The sequence below is a fragment of the Pipra filicauda genome, unplaced genomic scaffold (assembly GCF_003945595.2).
Source record: "Pipra filicauda isolate LSUMZ 115617 unplaced genomic scaffold, ASM394559v2 scaffold71_size5581439_pilon, whole genome shotgun sequence".
NCBI lineage: Eukaryota > Metazoa > Chordata > Aves > Passeriformes > Pipridae > Pipra > Pipra filicauda.
The window spans coordinates 1,067,314-1,091,147 of record NW_024104887.1 but is presented as its reverse complement, the minus strand read 5'-3'; the positions used below and the strand labels follow the sequence as shown (position 1 = coordinate 1,091,147).

At 41.0% G+C, this 23,834-nt stretch overlaps 1 protein-coding gene across 1 annotated transcript in view; it reads left to right on the top strand.

Moving 5' to 3' along the window:
- Positions 1 to 23,528, top strand: part of SVEP1 (sushi, von Willebrand factor type A, EGF and pentraxin domain containing 1) — a 122,704-nt gene extending 99,176 nt beyond the window's left edge. Inside the window, exons 39-50 of the mRNA XM_039389307.1 lie at positions 534 to 759; positions 1,873 to 2,028; positions 3,698 to 3,761; positions 4,451 to 4,624; positions 5,577 to 5,750; positions 6,206 to 6,379; positions 6,745 to 6,921; positions 8,421 to 8,591; positions 13,629 to 13,724; positions 16,408 to 16,503; positions 19,247 to 19,340; positions 20,974 to 23,528. Coding sequence (XP_039245241.1) covers positions 534 to 759; positions 1,873 to 2,028; positions 3,698 to 3,761; positions 4,451 to 4,624; positions 5,577 to 5,750; positions 6,206 to 6,379; positions 6,745 to 6,921; positions 8,421 to 8,591; positions 13,629 to 13,724; positions 16,408 to 16,503; positions 19,247 to 19,340; positions 20,974 to 21,004 — 1,633 coding nt within the window. The 3' untranslated portion in view covers positions 21,005 to 23,528. The remainder of the gene's footprint in view (positions 1 to 533; positions 760 to 1,872; positions 2,029 to 3,697; positions 3,762 to 4,450; positions 4,625 to 5,576; positions 5,751 to 6,205; positions 6,380 to 6,744; positions 6,922 to 8,420; positions 8,592 to 13,628; positions 13,725 to 16,407; positions 16,504 to 19,246; positions 19,341 to 20,973) is intronic.
- Positions 23,529 to 23,834: the final 306 nt, after the last annotated feature.

Genomic DNA, 23,834 nt, shown 5'->3' with positions numbered 1-23,834 from the left:
GTGAATGGGTTACTTGTCACTGCTATTCTGCAAGTGAACCCACTTGTGATAGCTCTTGGTAAAACACCATGTGGAATAGAACAAATCAGCCTTAAATATCTAAAGAAATGGCCTGTCGTCAGCCTGAGGCTTGGTTTGTTCTTGGAAGAAAGTGAGATCATCTTTAGAATTACATGGTGTTCCCACATACTGTTTAGCTCACCAAAGACCCCCCATGCAAAAGGAGGGGCAGTGTAGGAGCTGTACTAAGGCATTCAGTACCCTTCAAGCACTAAAGCCACGGGCTCACTTCCCGTTGTGATGCTGCAGCAGCATGAAGGAACTGGAGATGAAGTGTAAAGTCTCCAGCTCTTGCAACTGAATGAACCCAGTACAGACATGGTCCTTACAGGCTTACCTTGAAATAATAGAGAAATCTCAAGGTATGCTTATTAACAACTAATACTGAAAAATTACTGTCCTGACTTTCTGATTTATGGGTTAGCTCATTCCTAGCTGCGTCTCTGTGGTCAAGTCTTCATGCTGTGTTGCAGGTGCCTGGAAGGCTACACAATGGTGACAGAGGTGGATGTATGCATTTGCCAGGAAGATGGACAGTGGTCTCCTCAAAGTATTTCCTGTTGGCCCAGGAAGTGTCCCCTCCCAGGAAATATCACTAATGTAATGGTACTTGGGAACAACTTCACTGTGAACACAAGCATCACTTTGTCATGTGTAGAAGGCTATGTTCTGGTGGGAGCAAGCACATCTACATGCAAGGTATATTTTTTTAGCACTGTTTTATTTTGATGGCTTTATTGAATTAGGAGTCCTTCTTATACCGTTGTAACCTTTTGGCCTTTAATTGGACACAACAAAAAAATTCAAAGCGTATCCTGCAAAATATAATATGCTTACTTGTTGCCCAGTAAGAACAATTATTAGTTTTCTATGTATAGACCCTCAAAACTAGAAATTAATGATTCCTTCTTCTATCAAAAGCTAATGCTGTCCTCTTGTAAAGCATTTATGTTATCACATTTCAGGCATTAAATCATGTCTGCGATTTTAAAAAATTACGTCCAAGATTTCTAATGCATTTTGAGGATTGTATACAGAGCACTTTTTCTTCAGACTGCCAGGCAACACACATTTTAATCCACTGCACACCTGTAGAAACTTGAATCCTCTGTATGCTAAAGAACAAACATCCTCATCAGTTCCACTGTTAATCTCTTGTTAGATTAGTTGCGGACAACTTTGTCTTAAGCTTGTAAATAGACTTTTAAAGTCAGTAAGTATGCTTAAATGAGAAAAGCTAAGCATGCGTGTTTTTGCAGAATAAGCACTTCACAAGGAAAGGTTTTCCCCTTATTTTGGGGAAGATCTGTTTGTTTCAAACATCTCTGGAAGTAGGAGTAGGTATCTTTGACAAGTATTTATTTAGGTATCAGACTTCCCTTATCAAGTCAGGGAAGGCAGCTGAAGCACTTAGTCATGGTGTTAGACGTTCAGCCAGGAGAGAAATAGAAAACTTGAAATTAGGCAGATGTAGTTTTCTTTCTCCTAATGTGTTCCCTGAGCAATTAGGTGACCTTGTACAAATGAACTTGCTTGTCCAAGCTGCTTTTTCTCATTTTACTTTTTGTTCCTTCTGTTTTAAGTCTTAAGCTAAGCATTCCTGCCAAGGTTAAGATCCAGTCTATGTTGACATCTTAAAAGCGTTACTTAAAGTACTGAGTTTTATTAAGAATTTCATAGATAGTATTACATTAACCACATCTGTAACCCAAGGCAATTGGATGCTTCTACTATAATTTTTCATTTTCATTTATATATGACTTAAGCATATAAAGTGGGGCCTTTACAATTCTCATTACATTCATTTTTCAGGAGACTGGTATGTGGGTGCCACCATTTTCTGATGATATCTGCATTCCTGTGTCCTGTGGAACCCCAGAGTCTCCAGAACATGGATTCGTGGTTGGCACTAAATACAATTACAAAGATGTGTCTCTTTATAAATGTGACTCTGGCTATGAATTACAGGTAAGTAAGCTCAAATCTCCAGCACTTTAAACCTGTAGTTGTCATTTTCAGTTCCCGTATGATGGCTGTGGACTGTCTGGTCCTCAATGATGTATTCCCTTAACTGGCACAGAAGCTGGATATCTGCTGGTTTTGTTATTGCCAGTGGAATGCTCCTGGTATGACTGGAATGGTCTTTGAATGACTTAAGAGTATAATTGGAGCAAATATAAGAATCCTGTTCAGGGATACATGTCCAGCAGATATCTTTCAGTGTTGGGCTTTTTTTTTTTAACGGAAGCCCTCTGCAAATACAGCATTACACATGCTTGTGACCATAAGTGATGGAAGAGTTAATTTCTCATGTATTGCTCCATTTACCTGGTTCTCGGGACAGAGTGAGATTGCATTCTTCCTTCCATTTCATAATGTCATAAGCATTATGTCTGCTGCATTGTGCCTTTCAGACTTAAAGCTCCTGATAAACTCCACTGCCCTCAGTTCTATGACATTGCTAGATAGTATTAAAGTGATATATCAAAGAGAGTACAGTTTGTTTAATGGCAGCTTTATTCCCTGATGGAGAATGAATCAAAATTCTTTCCAGTGTTTTTATTATGGCTTTTATCCCTACCTGAGCTCTGGAGGAGCGCTGCTTTCCTGATATCAGGACTCAGGCTAGCGAGTTCAGAGCTGCCTCAGGTGTGTTTTCAAAAGCTGCAGTGAATTTGGAAATGCTGAGCATGACCTCCACCATCCCCAGGTGATGGCAGTCATGAGGTGGTGAGGTGTTCTTAGGACAGAGTCTGGATCTTAACACTGGTTTTGTGAGCACCAAGCAGAATGCAAGATATTGCTTCCTTTGTACTATCATAACACCAGTAATAAACTGAGAACTTCACGCATGTGAATTCACTGAGAAGTTAATTCACTCAGTCACTTGGTATAAGAATAAGAAGAATTTGGAGAATGCTTAGCTAACAATGCATTTATTTTTCATTATCTTGCCAAATATACAATATCACTAGGGATGGAGGTGTTGGTATTTGGACAGAAAGGTAGAGTTGCTGTTTCAAGTAATTTTTGGAGGTAATAAGCCTGTGCTTTCATACAGTAGCAAGTTTTTCCAAGTTTTCTATTCCAGTTTCGCCATCTAGTGTCAATTTGTCTCCCTGCTGTTTAAGAGAAGTTCTGTTTTTTCCTTTGTGAAGCAAAATCCATTGGGTGTGATATCATACAACAGTAGTCATACAACAACAGAAATAATGTCATTTATAGGCAAATTTAACAAATGAGCGCTTGGGATGTGTTCAAATCATCACATCACATTTATAAAACACGAGCTTGTACTGTTGTTGAAAAAATTGCTAGTTAGATTTCCTGTGAGTACTGGAAGGAGAAAATTTGTCATCATGCCACATGCCTGGGAACAAGAATGGTAAAACTGACAAATAAAGATGATACTTCAGGAAGAAGGACAAGAAAACTAACTGGTCCTACAAAAGTTTGATTTAGAATCACTTTGCAGGAAGTTCTACCCAAGTAGACTTGAGCTGTAGCATTTAACTTTCTCTTTACATGGGTTGCATGTGAAGAGAAAACCTCCTCACCTTGCTGGATACTAAAGTTGATGGGAGAAAAGAGGTAACTAAGTAAAGTTGTTCTTTGAGCGTTTTCTTTTCTTTCACAGGGTGATGCAGAACGGACTTGCCAGGAAGACAAGCTTTGGAGTGGCACAGTGCCGGTGTGCAGAAGTACGTTCCACCTCAGTCTTATCACTTAACGTTGGTCAAGGGCGATATTACACAACAGAAAACACTAATGCACGTTTTGCTTTATAACTCATACTGTCTGCATTTACCTAAAAATTTTTGGTAAGTACCACTGTTAACAACCTGGAAGAGTTGCAGAATTACTGGTATGTGCAGGTAGTGGTGTGAAGGAAATCACCTTTCTGCCTTGCTCCTGCTGTCTGCTCTGCAGACAGCTTCCAGGTTCAAATAGCTTTGATGCTTGAGGTCATGATTTTTGGGGTCACTGAGGGCCTCTGAACACATTAGTTGCCAGCAGTCACAGGTACTTAGCATCCTCAAGTGTAACTCTATTAATTCTCAAAGGTACTTCACTTCTGTGAGATGTCACTGGCTGCAGTGCCAAAATAGGAGTTTCTACATAAATGTTTATATGGACTTCAGCTGTTGGCTGAAAGTGGCAACAGTTCCTTGAGGCTTCCTGCCAGCACAGCCACAATAGATTTTCTGTTTAGCAAGAACTGGAAACACCAAGCACGATTCTATTCTGCTACTCAGTATCAAATATCTGGCAATGACCAGACAACTGCTGTGCTCTTTCCCTATTTCTCAGAGTAAAACCTGTGGAGAAGCTGTGAACAAGACAGGCCATGTATGTTATGTTTGATTGGAAAGTATTGCTTACATTACAGGAGTATCATGTGGACCGCCAGACGTGATAGAAAATGGATCTGTTCAGGGAGAGGAGTTCCTGTTTGGCAGTGAAGTTTTTTACAGCTGTGACCCTGGCTTTGAGCTACAGGGACCAAGCCGAAGGATTTGCCATGTTGACAAAAAGTGGAGCCCTTCTGCCCCTATATGCATCCGTAAGTAGCAAGCAGCGCAACATGATGTCCAGGAAATTTAAGAGTGCTTTGGCTGGCTTCCTCTGTCTTCCCCTGCAGCAGGGGGGGGCTGTAAAAGGAGGAACCAGGAGAAAAGCCAGCAGAGAAGTTATCATTGGCAGCTCCTCACTGATCTGAAGGGAGCTCCTTTTGGCACATTAAAATGGCATAGAGTCGTGCTCAGGTCAGTAGAGTGGGAGTGAGGCCTGCTGTATTTGACTTGTCTTGCACTGTATTCTGCGGAGCCTTGGACATCATGTTTGTCCCTGCCATGCCAAAGCTAATGTATCCTGGCCACTTCTGAAGACCACGACTGTGCTCCATAGGATCAAATCTTGGCTCACTGTGCAATAGAAGATGGCTAATTGTGGGAGCAAGGAAAGAAGGATTTATTACTTATTTCATACAGCTTATAAATAAAATGCCAATTATAGTCTTTACAAATAAATGATTTTCCATCTTCTCATGGTGGTATCATAGTCCTATCCCTTGCATTCTTCTCTGTCACCTTTGATGAATTTGCCTGGTCTCCACAGTGTGGGACAAGGGGTCAAGATCCTTCTTAACTAACGTCATTTTTCTTAAGCACGTCTTGAGATGATCTTCTACTGTAGGGGAGCAAAGGAGACCGCAAATGCAGCATCTGGCCTACTCAGAAGAAATATTCCACATAGCTCTGTTGGATTGAACACCTCAGAGCTTGCAACACCATCAGATACATTTGGGCACATTCTCATATGTCTGCAATGTGAACCCCAGGAGAAAGAGCAGGGAAGGCATTGTATAACCCTTCTCCACATAATAGTTCACAGCTTCTTGCTTCCTGTCTTTCCATCAATTCAGTGTGCGAACAGACCTGTCAGACAGTGTGTAACTGACAGACAGAATAGCCTTCATTGTGTGTATAAACCCCAAAAGTTTTCTTCTCTCCTAGAAATTACTTGTGGGCTGCATCCTTCCATAGAAAAAGCAGAGGCCATTTCTACAGGAAGCACATACAGAAGTAATGTAACCTTCATGTGCAGCTCCGGATACCATCTTGTTGGGCCCCAGAATATCACATGTCTTGCAAATGGGAACTGGAGCAAACCCTTGCCATTGTGTGAAGGTAACTGTTCGGTTTCATGTCCTTGCGCATTCCGATCTGGGATAAGCAACAGCTCCTCCCTTATTCATGCATAACATATGATCCAGGGATTATGTTTCTAGAAACTATTATGTAATGTAGGGTTTCTGGATTATCTGTCAGTATCAAGAAAGAACATTTTACATGTTCTGCCCTACTGACCCTGTATGAAGTCATAAATGTGTCCTCTCTTCCCCGTCACTGACACATTTTACTGACCTGAAAAAACATAAGGCTGCAGCTTTTCACCATTACTGGGAGGAGCTCCTTCTCTGGTTTGGCTGCACTTCCTTCCCTGGGCTACTGAACTCTCCCTTAATGTTCTTCATGACTTATTAGTCTGTGGCTGCTTTAAACATATTGTATGACTAATTTAGGAATTGTTGGAAGTCCAGGTCTAATGTCAAGCTGAATTAATGAGACCTCTGTCTTTGCAGAGACCAGATGTAAAGTTCCAGTTTCCTTGATGAACGGGAAGGCAATTTATGAAAACAATACAGTTGGCAGTACAGTAACATATCTCTGTGAGAGGGGATACAGCTTGGAAGGAGAATCTGCAGCAGAGTGCACAAGAGATGGAAGATGGAGTAATCCCTTACCTGTCTGTAAACGTATGTGTTCACTTTGTAATGGAAAAGGGGTCTTCATTTGTAAGCATTACAGGCTACTCTTCCTTTAAACTGACAGTAAATCAAAGCAGCTTTCACAGATCTTTGTGGAAATGCAGTGTAATTTTGTTCTGGACCAGCCATGAGCAGCATTTATTCTTGTAGTTTAAGAAATAGGTTTGGCCTAAATTGGGAGATTTGTTGGTATGCATCCCATTTTTGCAGAGGAACAAAGGGAACACCTTCTATTTCTATTGCTTTTCATATGATTTGGTTTTGAAATCCACAGAAACTGTTCTAAAGTGTTCTCTTCCTTCCATCCCTTTTTCTTCCCTTCTCCTTTTCCCTCACACCCTTTCTTTGAACAGCAAACCCTTGTCCTGTGCCTTTCATAATCCCAGAGAATGCCCTTCTGTCCGAGGTGGATTTTTATGTTGGTCAGAATGTATCCATCCGATGCAGGGAAGGCTACCAGCTGAAAGGGCAGTCTGTGATCACCTGTAATGCTGATGAGACCTGGACTCCAGCAACAGCTAAGTGTGAAAGTAAGTACAAGACATGCAGTTCTACAGGGGTTGGTACTTTCCAGAGAATTTGTGACCACAGCTGTGTCACATGGGAGCTTGGCAACACAGACCTGTCAGCAGAGCTCTACACCCAGGTGCAGGCATTCTGGAAAAAGAGAGCTTTTGTCTGCCATTGCCCTACTGAGAGATGAGTCACTCTGAGAGACCCAGGCACATAAAGATTACCTAAGAAGCTCTATGGAAGAGTTATGTTTTCTTTCTTTGCAACAGAGTTATTTTTTTAAAAGGATCCAAAGTACATCTGTGTGGGTTGGTGCCCCAAGAGCATTCATCCTACTATCTACTAGGCCCTTCTGTAAATATCTTCTCAATTTACCTCTTGCAAGCCCTGGAGCTAGGATTTGTTGTTGGATACCATAAATATCCTAAGAATGATTCCTGGAAGATTATGAGTGACGAGACAAGCGTTGTAGCGAAGGTGCTGCCTTTTATTTTATTTACTGATACTGACAGAAGACATCGTGTCCTTTTGCAAGCACGTCTGAAAGTCTTTTGGCTTCTTGCAGGCAATATTGTTTAGATTTGTGGAATCATAGAATGGTCTGTGTTGGAAGAGACCTTAAAGATCATCTAGTTCCAACTCCCCTGCCGTGAGCGAGGGTGCTGTTCACTAGATCAGGTTGCTCAGGGCCCCTGCTGGCCTTCAACACTTTTAGGGGTGAGGCATCCACAGCTTCTTGGGGCATCTTGTTGCAGTGCTTCACAACCCTCTGAGTAAATAATTTCTTCCTAACATCTAATGTAAACCTGCCCTCTTTCAGTTTTAAAGCGTTGCCCCTTGTCCCATATCTATCTGCATTTGCAGAAAGTCCCTCTCCCTCCATTTTTATGATTCCTTAAGATACAGGAAGGCTGCAATGAGGTCTCTCTGAAGCCTTCTCTTAGCCATGCTGAATAACCCCAGCACCCTCAGCCTGTCCTCATAGGAGAGATGCTCCATCCCTCTCATCATCTTCTTGGCCCTCCTCTGGACCCGCTCTAAGAAGTCAATGTCTTTCTTATGCTGAGGACCCCACAGCTGGACTCTGCTCCAGATGGGGTCTCAGCAAGGGCAGAGCAGAGTGAGATAATCACCTCCCTTGACTGCTGGCCACTCCTCTAGTCAGGCAGCCTGGGCTTTCTGGGCTGCAAGTGCACACTGCTGGCTCATGTCCAACTTTTCATCCATGAGAACCCCAAAGTCCTTCTCCACAAGACTGCCCTTGATGACTTCTTCTCTCAGTCTGTGAGGGAAAGTGCAACCCACATGCAGTGCTTTGCACTTGGACTTGTTGAACTTCATGGGGTTGTCATGGGCCCACTTCTCGAGTTTGTCAGGTCCCTGGACACCCTTTTACTGATTTATCATCACAGGTGTGTCTCTGGCTCCTGCCCTGGACAGCATTGTGTCCAGGTTTAGAAACTGTATCATGTAGGCATTGCAGTTCACCTACCTGTGGATTATTTCTTTTGTTTAGAGATATCTTGCGGTCCCCCAGCTCACGTAGAGAATGCTCTGATTCATGGTAGCTTCTATCAGTATGGAGACATGATCACCTATTCATGCTATAGTGGGTACATGCTGGAGGGGCCCCTGCGGAGCATTTGCTTAGAAAATGGAACATGGACAACACCACCTACCTGCAAAGGTAAGACTTTTTTAATGAATAGAAGCATATTTTAACTTTCCGTAAGCACAGAGCTTAGCTGCAATAAAAATTAGATTGAAATTTTTGCTAGTTTCAGTGCAGTCATAGTTTCACTCAGGGCATTTAAAGTCCAGGTTGTTGCTTTATTTCCAAGTGAGAGAGGGCTTCTACAGTTTTGCTCTTAGTCTGTGGTAATCTTATAGTTTCTTTCACTACAGTGTTGTATCACAGAGGGAGGATCTTTTATACTGTCATCGTTTGTAAGAAAATGACAGAACCAGCCATCTTTTTGACGAACTGAGCTGTTTCAGATAAGCGCTGCCAGTCAGTTTTTCCACAGTCAAAAATCAAGCACTGCAGAAAACAAAATAGAACAAATGAGTGCTTAGTCCCTCACTGTGTTTAAAGTGTGACAGCTCTAAAAATTGATTTGCAATAAAACAAAGACAGATTGATACATTTCACTAAATAATACACACTAAGTACTGATAGAAAATCCATGAGTTTAACAAAATACCAAAGACAATGTCTAGCCTGTCTACCCTTGACATACCAGCAGGTATATGTAATCTTTTGGTCTATTGAGCTAAAACATTCACTTGTTTAAGTTACAGAATTAACTCTTCAGTACAGAAGATTCAAATAAATAAAAAGTTTTGAACAGAAAATGGGGGAAACAAACACAAAACATATGAGACAATAAACGCAACACTTAAAAATAGATATAAGCGTATTCAAATACTAACTTAAAACCATGGAGAAGGAGTAGCAAAAGGGTTCCGGGCTTATAGGGCATTGATGGAAGAGATATTGCCATCTACCATATCCAAATCAGAAGCTTGACTAGCCTTCTGCTGATGAGTTAGCTCCACCATGGAGTCTTATTGGGGAACAGCCACCATATGACAAACTGACCTTTAGGTATTTTGTTTAGAAAGCAAAAAACCTTAGGACACATCAGTAGCCAGTCACAAGAAGCCCTATTCTCTAGGCTTGAGAACTCACACAGAAGAGAAAAGGTTCCAGAACCCTCACCTGGGAACAGTGGAGCCATTATCCGAGTTGTCAGTTTTGTATCTCCTCCTGCAAGTCTCAGCTCCCCATGTCAAAATAGAAGCAACAATTCTTCCTGCCTCAGTGATTTTCTGTTTAGGTCACCTTTGGAGGTGGAGGATTCTGTACTGTGCTAAGCCTGATTAATCAAGAACCCCTCGTCAGTTTCTTTTTTTTGGTACAAATTCTGACAGCAAAATGTTATGAGTGCTAAGACCTAAGCTAATTGAGTTGCCCTACTCTATGAAAGCAGGCACTCTGTTAAAATTCTGTATCTGATTATGCCTAAAAATCACTGATCAGTAGACCATTTTGAGGAGACCCAGAGCCAAAGAAGTGGGCTTGTAACTCCTGAACATTTCAGGAATCGAGAAGCTGCTCCTGGAAAACTGTTTTCTCTTGGTTTTGTAAACAGGGCTTGCCATTGCCATTAAGAATCACCCACTGAGTAGCCAAGTAGAGAAGATCTACAGTAAAAGCACTAGAGTTATTTCAGATGTCATGAGGCATCCAAAAGTCCTGTTAAAAATTTACATTCTCAAAGCACCAGGCCATTTTTGAAAAGTTTGTCAAGTTTGAAAAGTATGTCTTCATTTCTTTCTAAACTGTGATGGCAACAGAATTCAAGGGGTCTCTGCATAATAGCTACTCTGCCTAAGATAGAATTCACTAGCAAAATTATTTGGATATTATCTCTTTAAGATTGTGGCACTTCAGATTCTTCAACTGCCCCTTTATTATCGCCAGCATTACTTTTTGTTTTTATTTAATATTTATTAGTTACACAGAACCCATCTACGTTATGCCAAGGAATGTAATTTTGTGCTAAGAGAGGTTCTTGACAGTGGGTATCAACAACCAGGAAGGGCTGATCTGCAAAGCATTGTCCTGTTTGCAGTAGTGTGAAGTCTACTTGGGCTGTTCAGAGAAATATGTATTAGGGAAAATTATTTCAAAAAAACAAAGTGATGAGGTGGATAGAAGATGAGGGTGGAAAACAAAGCAGAATAACCTGTGTATTAAGGGAGGGGAATAACAATTTGCCCCCTCTTTTCACCTGAAAGGGGAACTAAAAAGAACCAAAGGGGGAACTAAAAAGAACTAAAAGTGTTTCTGAGAGGACTGTCCTGCATTTTCATGACACATGGCAAAATAATCTTTCAACTGCTTTTTAGTTCATGTGAGTGATTTACCTAACAAAAGTCCTACAGGACCCAAGCCTTTGTGGTCTACATCAGAAGCAACATGAAAGCGCTCTTTGTAATGACTCATGCTGCATTTCTTGTTTGTGGCTGTATGAGTTGATTATTAATGTGTCCTAAGCCTGCTTGGAATGTTCTGTCCTGGTTGAACAGGTTAGTTAACGTAAATATTATAATTAAAAGCAGACTTCGTTAACTTCTTAGGAAAGGCTCTCACCACAGCTGCACTTGCCTGAATCACTACTGGTTAGAGGTTGCAGGCCAGATTCTGATCTGAGTTTCAGGGGTGGAAGTATTAGCCTGGATCTCCTGATTGTAAATAGCTGCAGGACTCAGCAGGGTGCACAGATGCACACAGCTTACCTGACTCCAGTTTTTTCTTTCTGAAGTGCTCTAGAATCTGTCTTGTCTGTTTGCCCTCTGCAAACATCTTGCTGACCGGGAGTGGTCAGTGTGGAGCTGCCAACCAAAAAGTTCATACCCCATCAGCAAACAAGAGCATTATGAGAGGGAAGCTGAGGCCTGGAGGAAATTGTTCACTTGCAGCCACAGGGAATCTTTTTGGCAAAGCTGAGAACAGATAAGAGAACTTTTTTCCCCGTTCTTACCCATGTTTGTCTTGCAGCAGTGCAATGCTTCTGTGTCCTGTGAAGATAACTCACAGGCATGGACTTACAAGGAGATCTCAAAAGATTGATACCATGGATGTGAGATCTACTACCAGTAACTGAAGTCGCAATTCATGGTTCCTATTCTCTCCACAGCACATCAGGACTGCATTTGCCCTGCTTGCTTTTACAATAGCCAAAAAAAGATAATGAGATCCCAGCTTAACTTCCAGTCCTGTGCCTTTCTCTAGTCTTGTCTGTCGAGTTAAGAATAATCCCCACAGCTACAGACAAATAGTCCAGACAAATAGTCTCTGCTTGCCTTAATTGGTGTATAACAAGTGCACACCTAGGGATGATACTGTCTCATTCAGTTTCACAACCAGGACCTCAGCAGAAATCCAGGAATAGCCTATCTCTGCCTGAGATCCTGGATTGCGCAGTGGCATGGAGTTTCTGTAATTCATAAAAATTTCTGTACAGCAGTTTCTGTAACTCTTGGAATATTTGCATCTTCTCCATTGACAGAGAGAGAAAATACATTTAGAGACCGTTTTTCCTGGGCTTTGAATTTATTGTGGGATATCATTTCTACACAAATCTTTTATCTCATAACCCTTTATACATTCATGGGATATTGTTTAAGTGGTGTGGATCACACAAAGCTTTAAGTGGTGTTTCATTGCACAAAAGAAATCTGTTTGGCACATTATTCTGCTTTAGTCAACACCCAGCGACAAGCTGTCTGTGTAGTAATAGATATTTTTACAACAAAAATTTTCAAAATCGCCGTTAAGATATTGCAACTTCTGCTAACCTGCCAGAGCCCAAGGTCTCTTCCCATTCTCATTATCAGCTGACACTTGATGGGAAGGCTCTTGAGATTGAAAAGTAAAATGGCAGAGCTTTGGCCTCATTTCAACAGAATCCAAGATGTAGCTTGTAGCTTGGCATGGCTTAGGTCCAAGAGTGACTCAAGTTTGGCTCTATGAGGGGAAGATTTGCATTCTTTCCAGTGTGAATTTCAGGTCTGAACAGTGTTTCAGTGTGCTAATCCACTGTCTGTATTTAATACTGATATTGAATGTGATCTGAAACACTCAAAGCCTAAATGCATATTTTGCTCACCTAGTAACTAATTAAAGATATGATGCAATTAGCAGTTCAGATTGAGTTTCCTGAGATTACTCTGTGCTTATAACTACCACTAATTAGATGTCAGTCTGATTACTTATTTGTTCTGTAGCATCATCTTGAAGCCACAGTTTTTGTTCTTCATAGTATGTACACCAGCACAAAAAGGATTGTACTTCCTCCAATGATCTTTTTGTCTAACATGTTTGTACATAGCTTGTCACCTGATTTTGTAAAGTAGTCCTGGTTTCCCTGGATATGTGAGCCAAGATAGGGTGAAATGTTATAGAAAAGATGATGAAGTCCGAAGTCTGTTCCGTCCAGGCAGCATACTAGGCTATCATGATTCCCAGATTCCCAGATTCCTCACTTTTATGATCATGTGCTTATTAATAGGTATGCAAGCCAAGCAATCACACTTGGGGTTCCAGCATTAAACACTTACTGTGCCACTGCTGCACCCGTTTTGGTCACTTCTCATTATGCTGGATGATAGTGCAATAAAAATTGTTTGTTCTGCTACAGTGTTTAATTTTACTTTCAACAAGCCTTATATTATGCCAGACAGCATTATCTTGGTGTTTCATACCAAAGTAAGAAGAAAGCATGATTCTATGCTAGAGTTAAATTAGAAGGCATAGGGGGAGGGGAGAGGAGGGTAATAGTTTTTTATGAGATAGGATATTTTTCTTGTTTTACAAAGATTAGTGGGGAAAGCAGATAAAGCATAGCATCAGCCTTGAAACATTGTCTAAGTAATTCACCCAATTTTGCTAAAAACATATACGTTTGCATTCTTGTCTTGGACAATTTTTGATTGTCTTAGTGGTTCCCACATTCTGGCTTACAGTACCTAATCAGACACACAGAGACAGAAGTAGCCCTTGAAATCAAAATCAAATAATGCTTCTTTGGGAAGTGCAAATGCACTTGTTTGTTCTACTCTAAGCTTTACAACTGCAAAGATCTGTGCAAGATGCTGAATGACTAAGCTTCTAATTCACCATGTTGAGTTTGTGATGAAATTGTATTGTTTTCAGCTGTCTGCCGGTTCCCGTGTCAGAACGGTGGCGTCTGTGAGCGACCAAACGCCTGCTCGTGCCCAGATGGCTGGATGGGTCGTCTCTGTGAAGAGCGTACGTATATCATCCCTAAGTGTAATTTTAAGGATGTTGTAGGTAAGACAAGTGAATTCAGTGCAGTGAACCAGCTGGAAAAAATGAAGGCATAAGAGCCAAAACCAGAAAAATCATTACTATATTCTCCTTGACAAATGAAAGAAAGAGAAACTGGTGGCTTGCTTCTATCCCCTGACATCTCCAAACCAAAATAAGCACTTTTTTAATTGATGTGATTTTGTTTGTGGGTACTCTTTCACTATGGTTGAAGAACAGATTGCTTCAGTTTTCCAAAGTCTGGTTTTAGTAGCAATACATGATCGTTTTGGGGAACAGGGACAAGAATGAAAGAGTGTTCTACTGACGGCTGCATTACTCTCTAGGCTTCCTTTTCTATCAGTCTGTGATTATGAATCTGATCATTAATGTTCAAATAATGCAACATGTCCCCTTTTCCACACTGTCCTTCCTGGTCTGTGTACCTGTACCCCACAAATTCTGGGCTGGCTTTTCGTGTCATGGTTAGAGAAGTGGATCTGTTCTGGCTAAAAGAGTAAAATCTGACTTAGCTCTGTCAAAGATTCCCTGGGTGACATTGGGAATACCAGTTTGAACCATGTTTCCCATTTTCTTCATGGTGGTCTTAGCACAAGGAATTTGGGAGGTTTAGCCCTTTCATGTTGGCATAGCTCCTGCATGAGAAGCCTTATTGCTGTACATATAGTAAGGTATGGGTCTCTGTGGATAAAAAGGGAAAGTACCCTTACTGTGTGTAGTATTTGGTATGACCCTGACATAAAGCTTTAGCATATCTAAGAACATCTGCAGCAGGGGTGGTGTCACTGTCCCTGACTCTGAGTATACATGGAGACCTACAAAAACGTGCAGATTCTCGTGTAGTTCTTGGAGAAGAATGTGGTTCAAGGATTTAAGATGTATCACATCTTAAAATGGTCCTCTGAATCTGCCTCTGAAGTTTTCAAGTCTTCTCTGTGGCAGTGTCAGTTCCACATGGCACAAAATACAGGTATGATATGATACAGGTAGATACAGAATGAGGAGATGTTCACCAAGTTTTGTCTTTCTGCAGTTACAGAGACTCCAGCTATGTGGTGCATTCACACAGCCCCTCTTTTTCTGTGCCTGTGTTGTCTGTCAGTATCACCATAGCCACACATGCAAGCTCAGCCCTGCATGTTTCAGTTTCAGCAGAAGAGGATTGAGACTTGTGTCTGACAAAACTGTGTTTGGTATCCCACAATTGAGTTTATTAGCTTACCATCAGTAGTGATACTTGAAGCATTCTCCAGGACTAGAGGGCAAATTTTTTTGTCCCAGTCATTTTGATCTGTTGTCCCAACTCAGACCTTGACAGCTGACTAACCAAGATCACACTCCATGCAGATACAGGCGCTAGCTCTCTTCTATTTTTTATTTTGGCATGGGCAATTAAGAGAAGGGAAAAGAATTCCTACGACTGGTTAGTACCCCCTCAATTTTGCAGCATTGCTTGTCAAGCAAGGTGCACCAGTGAACAGATAAGATAGGTTTAGTCTTTGGTGTTGAGTTCTGGAAGTCAAAGGGATTTTGAGCACTGATCTCTCAGGATAAGGCCACAGTGAGTTCTGACAGAATTCAGTCATCTTGTAGTTCACAGTAAATTTCACAGAAAACAAGATAGATTAATCTCCCTGAGAGAGTCCTGACCACTCTAAAAAAATACACAGAGCACTACTAGTTTAATAACTCATACAAGTATGTCTTGGTGATACAGGTTAGTCCTGTGAGCTCCATGGGAGTTCGCTATTATTTTCTTGTCCAGGCTGACTGCATCTGCTCAGCTGGCCCTCTGCTGTGCAGCAGAAGAGGAAGAACTCTGCATCAGTGCTCTGCAGCTTCCACCCACCCTCCCAGTATAAAACTCTACTGAAAGTGCCACTCAAGGATCCAAATTTGAGACCCAGCTCAACTCTTGCTCTTAGTAGAGCATTTTCACACAAGTACTTCATTCATTTAGGGTATTGGAGATGATAGTTTTGTGAAGGTACTTAAATCATAAACACATTGAACAGTTTTGCAGATGTGCTCACAGGAGCAGCATAGCTTGATTGGTGCTCAGTCCAGAGGCCATCAGCTGCTTGGTATATACTTTGTTTTTTCCCCAGAGCTTCCAGCTATAGCCTGTTTCACCCAAAATGCCTTATGTCAAAGCCATCTTTCCCTGGGGATCTTGTGGTGTCACCTGTCGCAGCACATTTTCACTGGCCCAGACCAAGTGCTTTTCTGTGGGCAAGGCATAGATTAACTTGTTTTGGATATTACATTGTGGGAGCCCAGAGAATCCATGCATGAACCAATTTTGTTAGCCACCATCACAGAAATGGGCAATGTCTATGGATATTACAAGTGAGAAACAAGCAAACAGCCCTGGTTCATTTCCTGTGAACACAGAGCCTACAAGCATCTGAAGGACTCTAGCAATTTCCCCACTCTGTCCATTTCTTTGTCATTACTCTTTCTCGTATCTGGTTGCCATGCCAGACATATTTACTTCTGCCTTGTGGGTAGATCATGCTCAACTCTACTGATACTGCATGCAAACACTTTGAGGGGTAGTACAGTCTCTAATTAAACATAAGTTGTTTTTTTGAACACTTTGTTCTTTATTTTCATGGGAGATAATTCTGTCTCTTCTCCTTAGCAATATGTATTCTGCCATGTCTCAATGGAGGTCGCTGTGTGGCCCCTTACCAGTGTGACTGCCCCCTTGGATGGACTGGATCACGCTGCCATATGGGTAAAACTTTTTCTTGTGGGTTTTTTTTGCTTTTTATGACTCTACTAGCAATAATTAGCACAGTTCACTAAGGACTTATAGAAATCCCAAGCTTCTCACAGGAAAACCCAGGCCTGCAATAACATTCCTGGAGGATTTGCTGTCCCCAGCTGTAAACTACTTTCTAGGAAGTCCCTGATGATTCTTTAAAATGCCCAGAAAATCTTGCTTCCAAAAAGGACAGATAGCATTCACAAGCAGTGCAGACAGCAGAGGATTTCCAAGAAAAAGAATAAAACTAGACTGTCCATTCCAAAATGTATTTGAATTTCATTTTCATCTTCAGCACATGCAGGTCACCATTAAACTCACAGACAAGCTGCAGGTACTACAGAGGTTTTTCACCACATAGCTGTCTGGTTTGGTGGATTCCCACTTATTGCCTGAGTACTGATCCAGGGAATAGAGCACAGCAAAGGAAGGATTTGAGGGTGGTTGAGTTTAATGGGTACCTGGTATCTGGGTACTTTACTTTAGGTATCATCTAAGTTCTCTGAACAAATTTAACGTGTGCTGCATTTTACTAAAGATCTTCCTTGCACCTAAACCAAGTCTGAAGGGCATGGAACACACCGAAATAGTGAAGGGTAGCGAGAGGAGTTGATTCTAGGGTCCAGATTTGTGCCCTAGCAAGTCAGCTTGTGTGAGATGAGGCTGACTGCAATTATGGATATTTGAACTCAAGTTTGGAATATGTGGTTCCATATCAAGGCTGAACAAGTGTCAGTTTTTGAAACACTTATGCCTGTGAAAACATTCAGCAACTGAGTGATCACTGAAATGTCTTTCAATCGTTATTAAATCTCAAACACCAGTAAATATTAGCTCTTCTCAAAAAATTATTTTACATTTTCTTCACTGTATTTTTATTGTCCAGGTGCACTTTAATTGATTTTTAGCAGAGACTTAACATGAAAGCCTAGTTTTGCTTTCCTGCAAGACTTTGAAGTGGCTGATAGGGTGAGCTGGAGGAGGAATTAATGCCTGTTAATGAATGTTTGTGTTATTTGTTTAACGGGTAAGAATAGTGAGTCTGGTGGATAAGCTGTGTGATGCACTGCAAACACAACTATCCTTCAGCAAATTAAAGTTCCGAAGTGAACATTTTAACTCTGAACTACTGTCTTTTGAAGGGACTCTTTCCTAGAACATAATGCATCATTTCCTCTCATATTTCACAGGCTTTGCAGCTATAATAGGTGCTTAAGGAGGATAGATGGCTTCTTAGCTTTTGGGTCAGCAATTCAGATCTCTTCAGGCTTGACTTGTTTTTCAGCAGCTGAAGTAAAAATTGTAATGAACAACTGCATCTGCGTCAAGGCCCATTCATAAAAGCTCATAACCACTGCTTATGACATTTTTAAATCAATTCGTGGTTTAGCTACTGGTATTGACATTTTGCCATAACAGAGAAATATTTTGATTAACTGATGGTCTCACAGGAATAATTATGTGCATAAAGTGAGAGCTAAAGATGTTTCAATCATATGCTTCATTCCAGAATCAGAAGTAATTTTCAACATGACATGCTTGGTGCACTTAACTGCATAGGCATGATCTATCTCTATAACCTCCTACCGCTGTTCTTGTTTGGCCCAGAGAAATTAGAGTATTGTATTTCTATCTCCTTTTGCATTCCTGTGATTACTCATTTCCATTTCCTGTAATTCCGTATTAATCAGTGTTTTCTGATGCATATTCCTTGCAAAAATATTACCCTGCGTTTGTCCTCACTGGTATCTTTAGGATTGTCCTCTACATATGCCATTATTGGCTTAAAATTCTTTCAGTTTTTCTGCAAGATAAATGTCTGCATTTGAAGGACCTCATTAAGTGAGTCTCCAAATCTGTTCTGTAAATTGTGTGCTTCTTTATCTTTCAGTCTCAAAATTGATAGGAAGACTTGAAGCTTTGACTTTTGTTTGGTTACTTGGTATCCTTGGGTTTGACTGTCACACAAAAGCATGTACAGACATTTCACTGCTGGGTCAGCATGACCTGTAGGGCAGACTAGTGTTTGGTCTCTAATTCAAGTGCCTTGTTTAAACCTAATCTCACCTCTTTGTGCTATCCAGTGTCTTTCAGGAACTTACTGTCGTTCTCTGCTTCCTTTCCTTCTCTCCATGCAGGTGCCATTTTGTGAAGTCTTACTCCTTGTGTGCTGTGATCTGCAAAAGACTTTCTGAAATTTAGCTTCTTCTGCTTATTCTGTCTATTTCTATACTTTTTTACCATGTCTAGTATCTGCTTGCCCTGGCTGCTGTTTAGCTGTCACATTCCTTTCAAAAAAACATTTTATTCCTAGAAATTCTCCTGTTCATCTTCAGACTCTTGTAGTCCCTCCTCCTGCTTCCACTTGCATTCTTTTTTTTTTTTGCTTTAATTTGCGGCAAAAATAACAGAATTTTTAAGCCAATGTAAAATTATACACTGTCTGTTTCATCCAAGTCATACACTCCAGCAGATAGCAAAAGTAGTGGAAGTAGTGAAATCACATTCAGCAGAGGTGTGCTTCTAAGGCTGCCCTTTCCAGAGCAAAACATCTTTCACAACAGACTGACAGCTGATGTTTAATGTTGCAGTTTTGAGAGCAGTCCGTTCTTAACAGAATAATGTCAGATGGATTTTCAGTGCCCTGTTCCTTAATCAACTTGCTGTGGGTGTGCTCATTAATGCAACTTTGTGTGTGTGTATTTGTATGCAGCTGTTTGCCAGTTGCCTTGCTTAAATGGTGGGAAGTGCATACGACCAAATCGGTGCTATTGTCCCCCATCGTGGACTGGACATGACTGCTCTAGGTAAGTGTTGCTGAGCACTATCCCATAGGTAGGCTGAATCACACCCTACTGAACTCTAAGTATGAAGAATGTGCTATTAATGTTGAGCATCTCTAGATCCTGCGATTCAGTGACCTTTAGATGGCTCATGATTTATGGGCAGTCTGGAAAGACCTTAGAAAGTACTCTGCAAAATAATTGCCAACCTTCCAGAAAGGTTTACCTGTAAGCAGACAGGCACACCTGCAATGTTGAGACTGATTTTTCATAGTGTAAATGTAAGTGGGTTTTTGAAATGTAATACAGAATGTTCTTCAGGAAATGTTGGTGGCCTACTGTTTACTAATGTTCATTTTGAGCTGTATGTGCCTCAGCTGGGTCCATGTTTAGGACTAGGGTCATGCAAACAGATGTTATAAATAGTAGGTCTTCTTATACCCAGTGTTTAGTGATGTAATCATCTAAAGAGTACAGCTCTGTGCCCCTGAGGCAAGTCTCAGTTCTAATCACCTGGCAGCGCTAGGGCCATGAAACATGTGCAAGCAAAAATGCTTATACTTCAACTCACACAGGCTGCTGCTGAACACATTGGTCATTATTCTGGAGAGCTAAATAAGAACCAGATGAATATTAATATTTTGCTCCAGGAGACAGACGAAGCCTGTGACATTGTAATGTTTTTCTAGTCTTCTTTCTGGACAGATAGTGACAGATGTTCCTCTCTATCTCTCTGATATGCAGTTTATCTTCAAGCTATAGAAAAGATGCTTGCTTGAGAAACTGTATTGTCCAAAATGAATAGTTTTCATTTGTCAGCTGTGATTATATATGCCTTAGTGAAGCAACTTAAATGTATTGCCAACAAATAGTATCCAGCTTTAGACTGAAAGGTACACATCTGAAGTTTAATAGTATTTCCATTTAGGACATGAAGCAGAGAAGCCCATATCCAGTGGATATAACAGCCGAAAATAATGGATTTTATTTCTGAGGCAAAGCAAAGTTTCAGGCTATTACCAGACTGGACTCTTCTTGTTTTGTCATTTTGTTGGGGTTTTTTGTCCAAGTCCATAGCTATGTGCAGTATTGTGAAGTCTGAGAGAAGAAGGGTCATTAATCCTGCAGGTTTGCAGTCTAGCAGCTTGTCCCTTCAAGAGCTGTCTGAGAGGAAGTTTCCCAAACAGAGCTAGGTGAGTGAAGGGAATTAGGACAGAAACAAGCACTAAGATCTGTTTCATAATTTGTTAAACTTTGGCCTCATCTGCCTGTGGCTTTTCATGGGGTATGATGCCATTCTGAGGGCTCAAAAACCATACAGGCGGAACAGGAGTAAATACCATGAGAGCAAAGATTTGCTGCTGCAAGTTAACAAGGTATGATTTGTAAGGGAAAGCTAAAAGGGCTAAAAGCTTTTATCAGCATCCAGGACAAGATTAGCTCTAAACCACCCTGTGATGAGCCCTGACTTAAATTAAATGTCAGATATCTCTGTTTCCCATGCCCAGTCTCTTCCCCTATCAATATGCCATATTAAGCTGTGACACTCTAATCCCCGATATAAGTTAAGACACCATCCTCTTGTGCCTCACTGGTCATCTCGTTTGGTATGTTCAGTACAGCACTGATTTTATTTTGTTTGGGTTTTTTGATGCAGGAAACGGAAGGCTGGATTCTATCCCTTTTAACATCAGAGCAGCAGTTCTACATTCAGATATCTTTCTTCAGGCTAGGCACCATTGGAATCTAATGCATTGTAAATCAAGTCCATTGCTTCCCTTCCCCACCCCCAGCTCCCTTGTTTTGTATTTTATTTTGTGATACGTTTTTACAATACCTTTGAATTTTTAAAGAACTCCTCTGTATTTTTCATTTACAAAAGTATTATCAAATATATGCTGCTACACAGACATCATACACACATACACATACAAATGTAAAGATTCCTACAGTCCACTGAAGGGTTGTGTAAAGTGAAGTCCCTCCCATTTCTTACATACAGTGAGCTAATTAAACTGTCTTATACTGCCAACTATGATTAAACGGAATGTGGCAATTCTGTTTACCAGCTGCCAAAGCATACTACTGTCCAGCAACTCAACAGTAAAGAAGTGTTACACAGGGCTAACTGAGCCACCAAACTGTGCATTGGGCCTGTTTCTGAAGTTAAGTTGATTAAATTATAACTACATGTGATAAAGTCTATATTGTAACCACAGTTTCTGGTGAGCGCAAGAAGAAGACTCTGTAAAGTACTTTGTGTGACATCAGCTTAGTTGGAGAGTTATTTAATGGGAGGCATCGGCATGAATTTTACCTGAGGTGTCTTGGTAAAATGTAAAAGAGACAAGAGAATATCATGTCATTCAGTGAAAGATGGACCAAGCCTAGCCAACAAGAGCCTTTGAAGCTTTTTGGCCTACAGGCAGTTCAGGTGTAGCTCTAAAGCTGGAAAATCTAGGATCCAGCAGTGGGAAGCAGGTGGACCACTGAAACTTGCACTTTCCATTTGCCATGGGATTCACCACTGGCTTGTAACCACCATCCCTTTCCTGTGTAAATGAAGTACATATCTAGCAGCTATCTGCCAGGTGAATGATTTAATAATACCTGGGGTTTGGGTCCCAAAGTTCGACTGCCCTTAAGATGGAGGGAGAAGGCACCAGTTGCATTTACAGGTGAAACTTCACTATTTCCTTGCCAAAAGGCTGTATTTTTGTTATGCAAAACTGGAAAAGGCCTCTCTTGAGTACACACATGGGCAGAAGTGCTCAGCTGGCTGAGAAATACTGAGAGCACACATGCTGTCAGATTTCTTATTCTCAGACTGTTGATCCCATTGCATCTGAAGATAGCACACACCTCAATGCCATCATTAAGTCATGCTCTGTTGAACTGAGATGCTAAGATTTACCTATGATTAAGTAGGGTGGTGGAATTACAAGGCAGAAATCACATGCATTTTTCAAAGTCACATGTTTGGTAATTGTTGTCAGTTAGCAAAAAGTCTGATCTATGAAAGAAGTCGTTAAGAGTCAGAACCTGAGAGTCATTCATCAGAAGCTCCATTTTTCCCAGTAATAATAGAAAAGTGTAACTTACAGTCAGCATTGGGAAAGAAAAAGGAGAAATAAATTTCACCTTCTGTAGCATTCCTGCTTAGTTACCACCCCCCCGAATAAGAGTGTGCACAACTGCCCCACTCCTTGCCCCTTTATAGATGTACCTTCCCTTTATGCATGAACTTGTATACAGGAAAGTGATACTACACCAAAATGAGCTCACAGTAACAGGGCTCTAGTAAATACTGACGCATAACTGATGGCTGTTAGCCCAACACCAGAAATGGGGAAGAAACAAACAAGTGAATTTGTGAGCCAGTAAGAGCTTTCAGCCAATTAAAAGAAAAACAGAGAGGAAAGAATAGGAGTCATTAGGGGATCAGATTAATGTGAATGTAGATTCCTTCTCAGTGGGAGCTGCAACCAGCTGAAGAGTTGTGGTTTTAGCTCCTACAACCTTCTTTTTCTAATGGACTCTGCTAGCATGTAGCAAAAGTCTTCTGTCTCCCAGCTCCACAGCCACCGATGTTTACAGCTTCAACTGAAGTTAGTGTTCAGTAAGTAATGTCCACATTTCAACCCATAATCACCACCATTTGTAGGCACTTTGTTCCTTAAACTCCTTGCTGCCTTAACAGCAAATGAAGGGAAGCTGCAGTGAGCCACACAGGACTTCTCAAGGGAAAGAGTGTACAAGTGAGAAAAGCAGATCTTTATTTATATGTCATTCTCATGGTTTTGTCCCTTTTCCAGTGTGTTTCTCTGGTATGTCCCCTGACTCTGCCCTGGTCATCTCCAGAGCAGAACAGCAGTGGTGAGGAGAGAGCTTAGAGGTGGCAGGACATTGTTGGAGAGTTAGGGCTGCAGGATGGCTTTTAGCACCCCAGCTTCACAATAGTGACTAGTACATGGAGTCCCGAGATCAACCCAGTCAACAAGTTTCATAAGGAGATGTGGTGTTAGGACAGAGTAGCTGAAACTAGAGGCTGTTATATTAGTGTTATTGATGATGTTTTGATACTTGCTGGAATACTTTCCCCTCCCTACCCAGTACTGTATTGTCATTTATGTCACTGCTTGTTGTGTGTTTTAAACGACTTCCATGTGATGCACTTTACACTGTAAATAAAGTTGCACCCTGTTTAGTACCCATATGGAGACAACATTGCATTCTTTTCTTAATGCCTCACAACAACAATATTAACCTACTCTTTAGGACCTTCTGGCAAAGCCCAGTTATCAAGGAAATGGAACTCCATTCAAGGAAAAAGACAAAATAATTGTCAGCAATCTTAAAAGGATGTGCTGGATTAGTCCAGATTTGATCTTCAGATAAAAATGCACTTGGCAGCTAATTTCTCAAATCCTATCTGCTGCTAGGGCATATTTTAAAACCTGTAAGGGCCAAATTTACCACTGGCATAAAGAGATGGATTAATACCTGCTTCGCTCACTG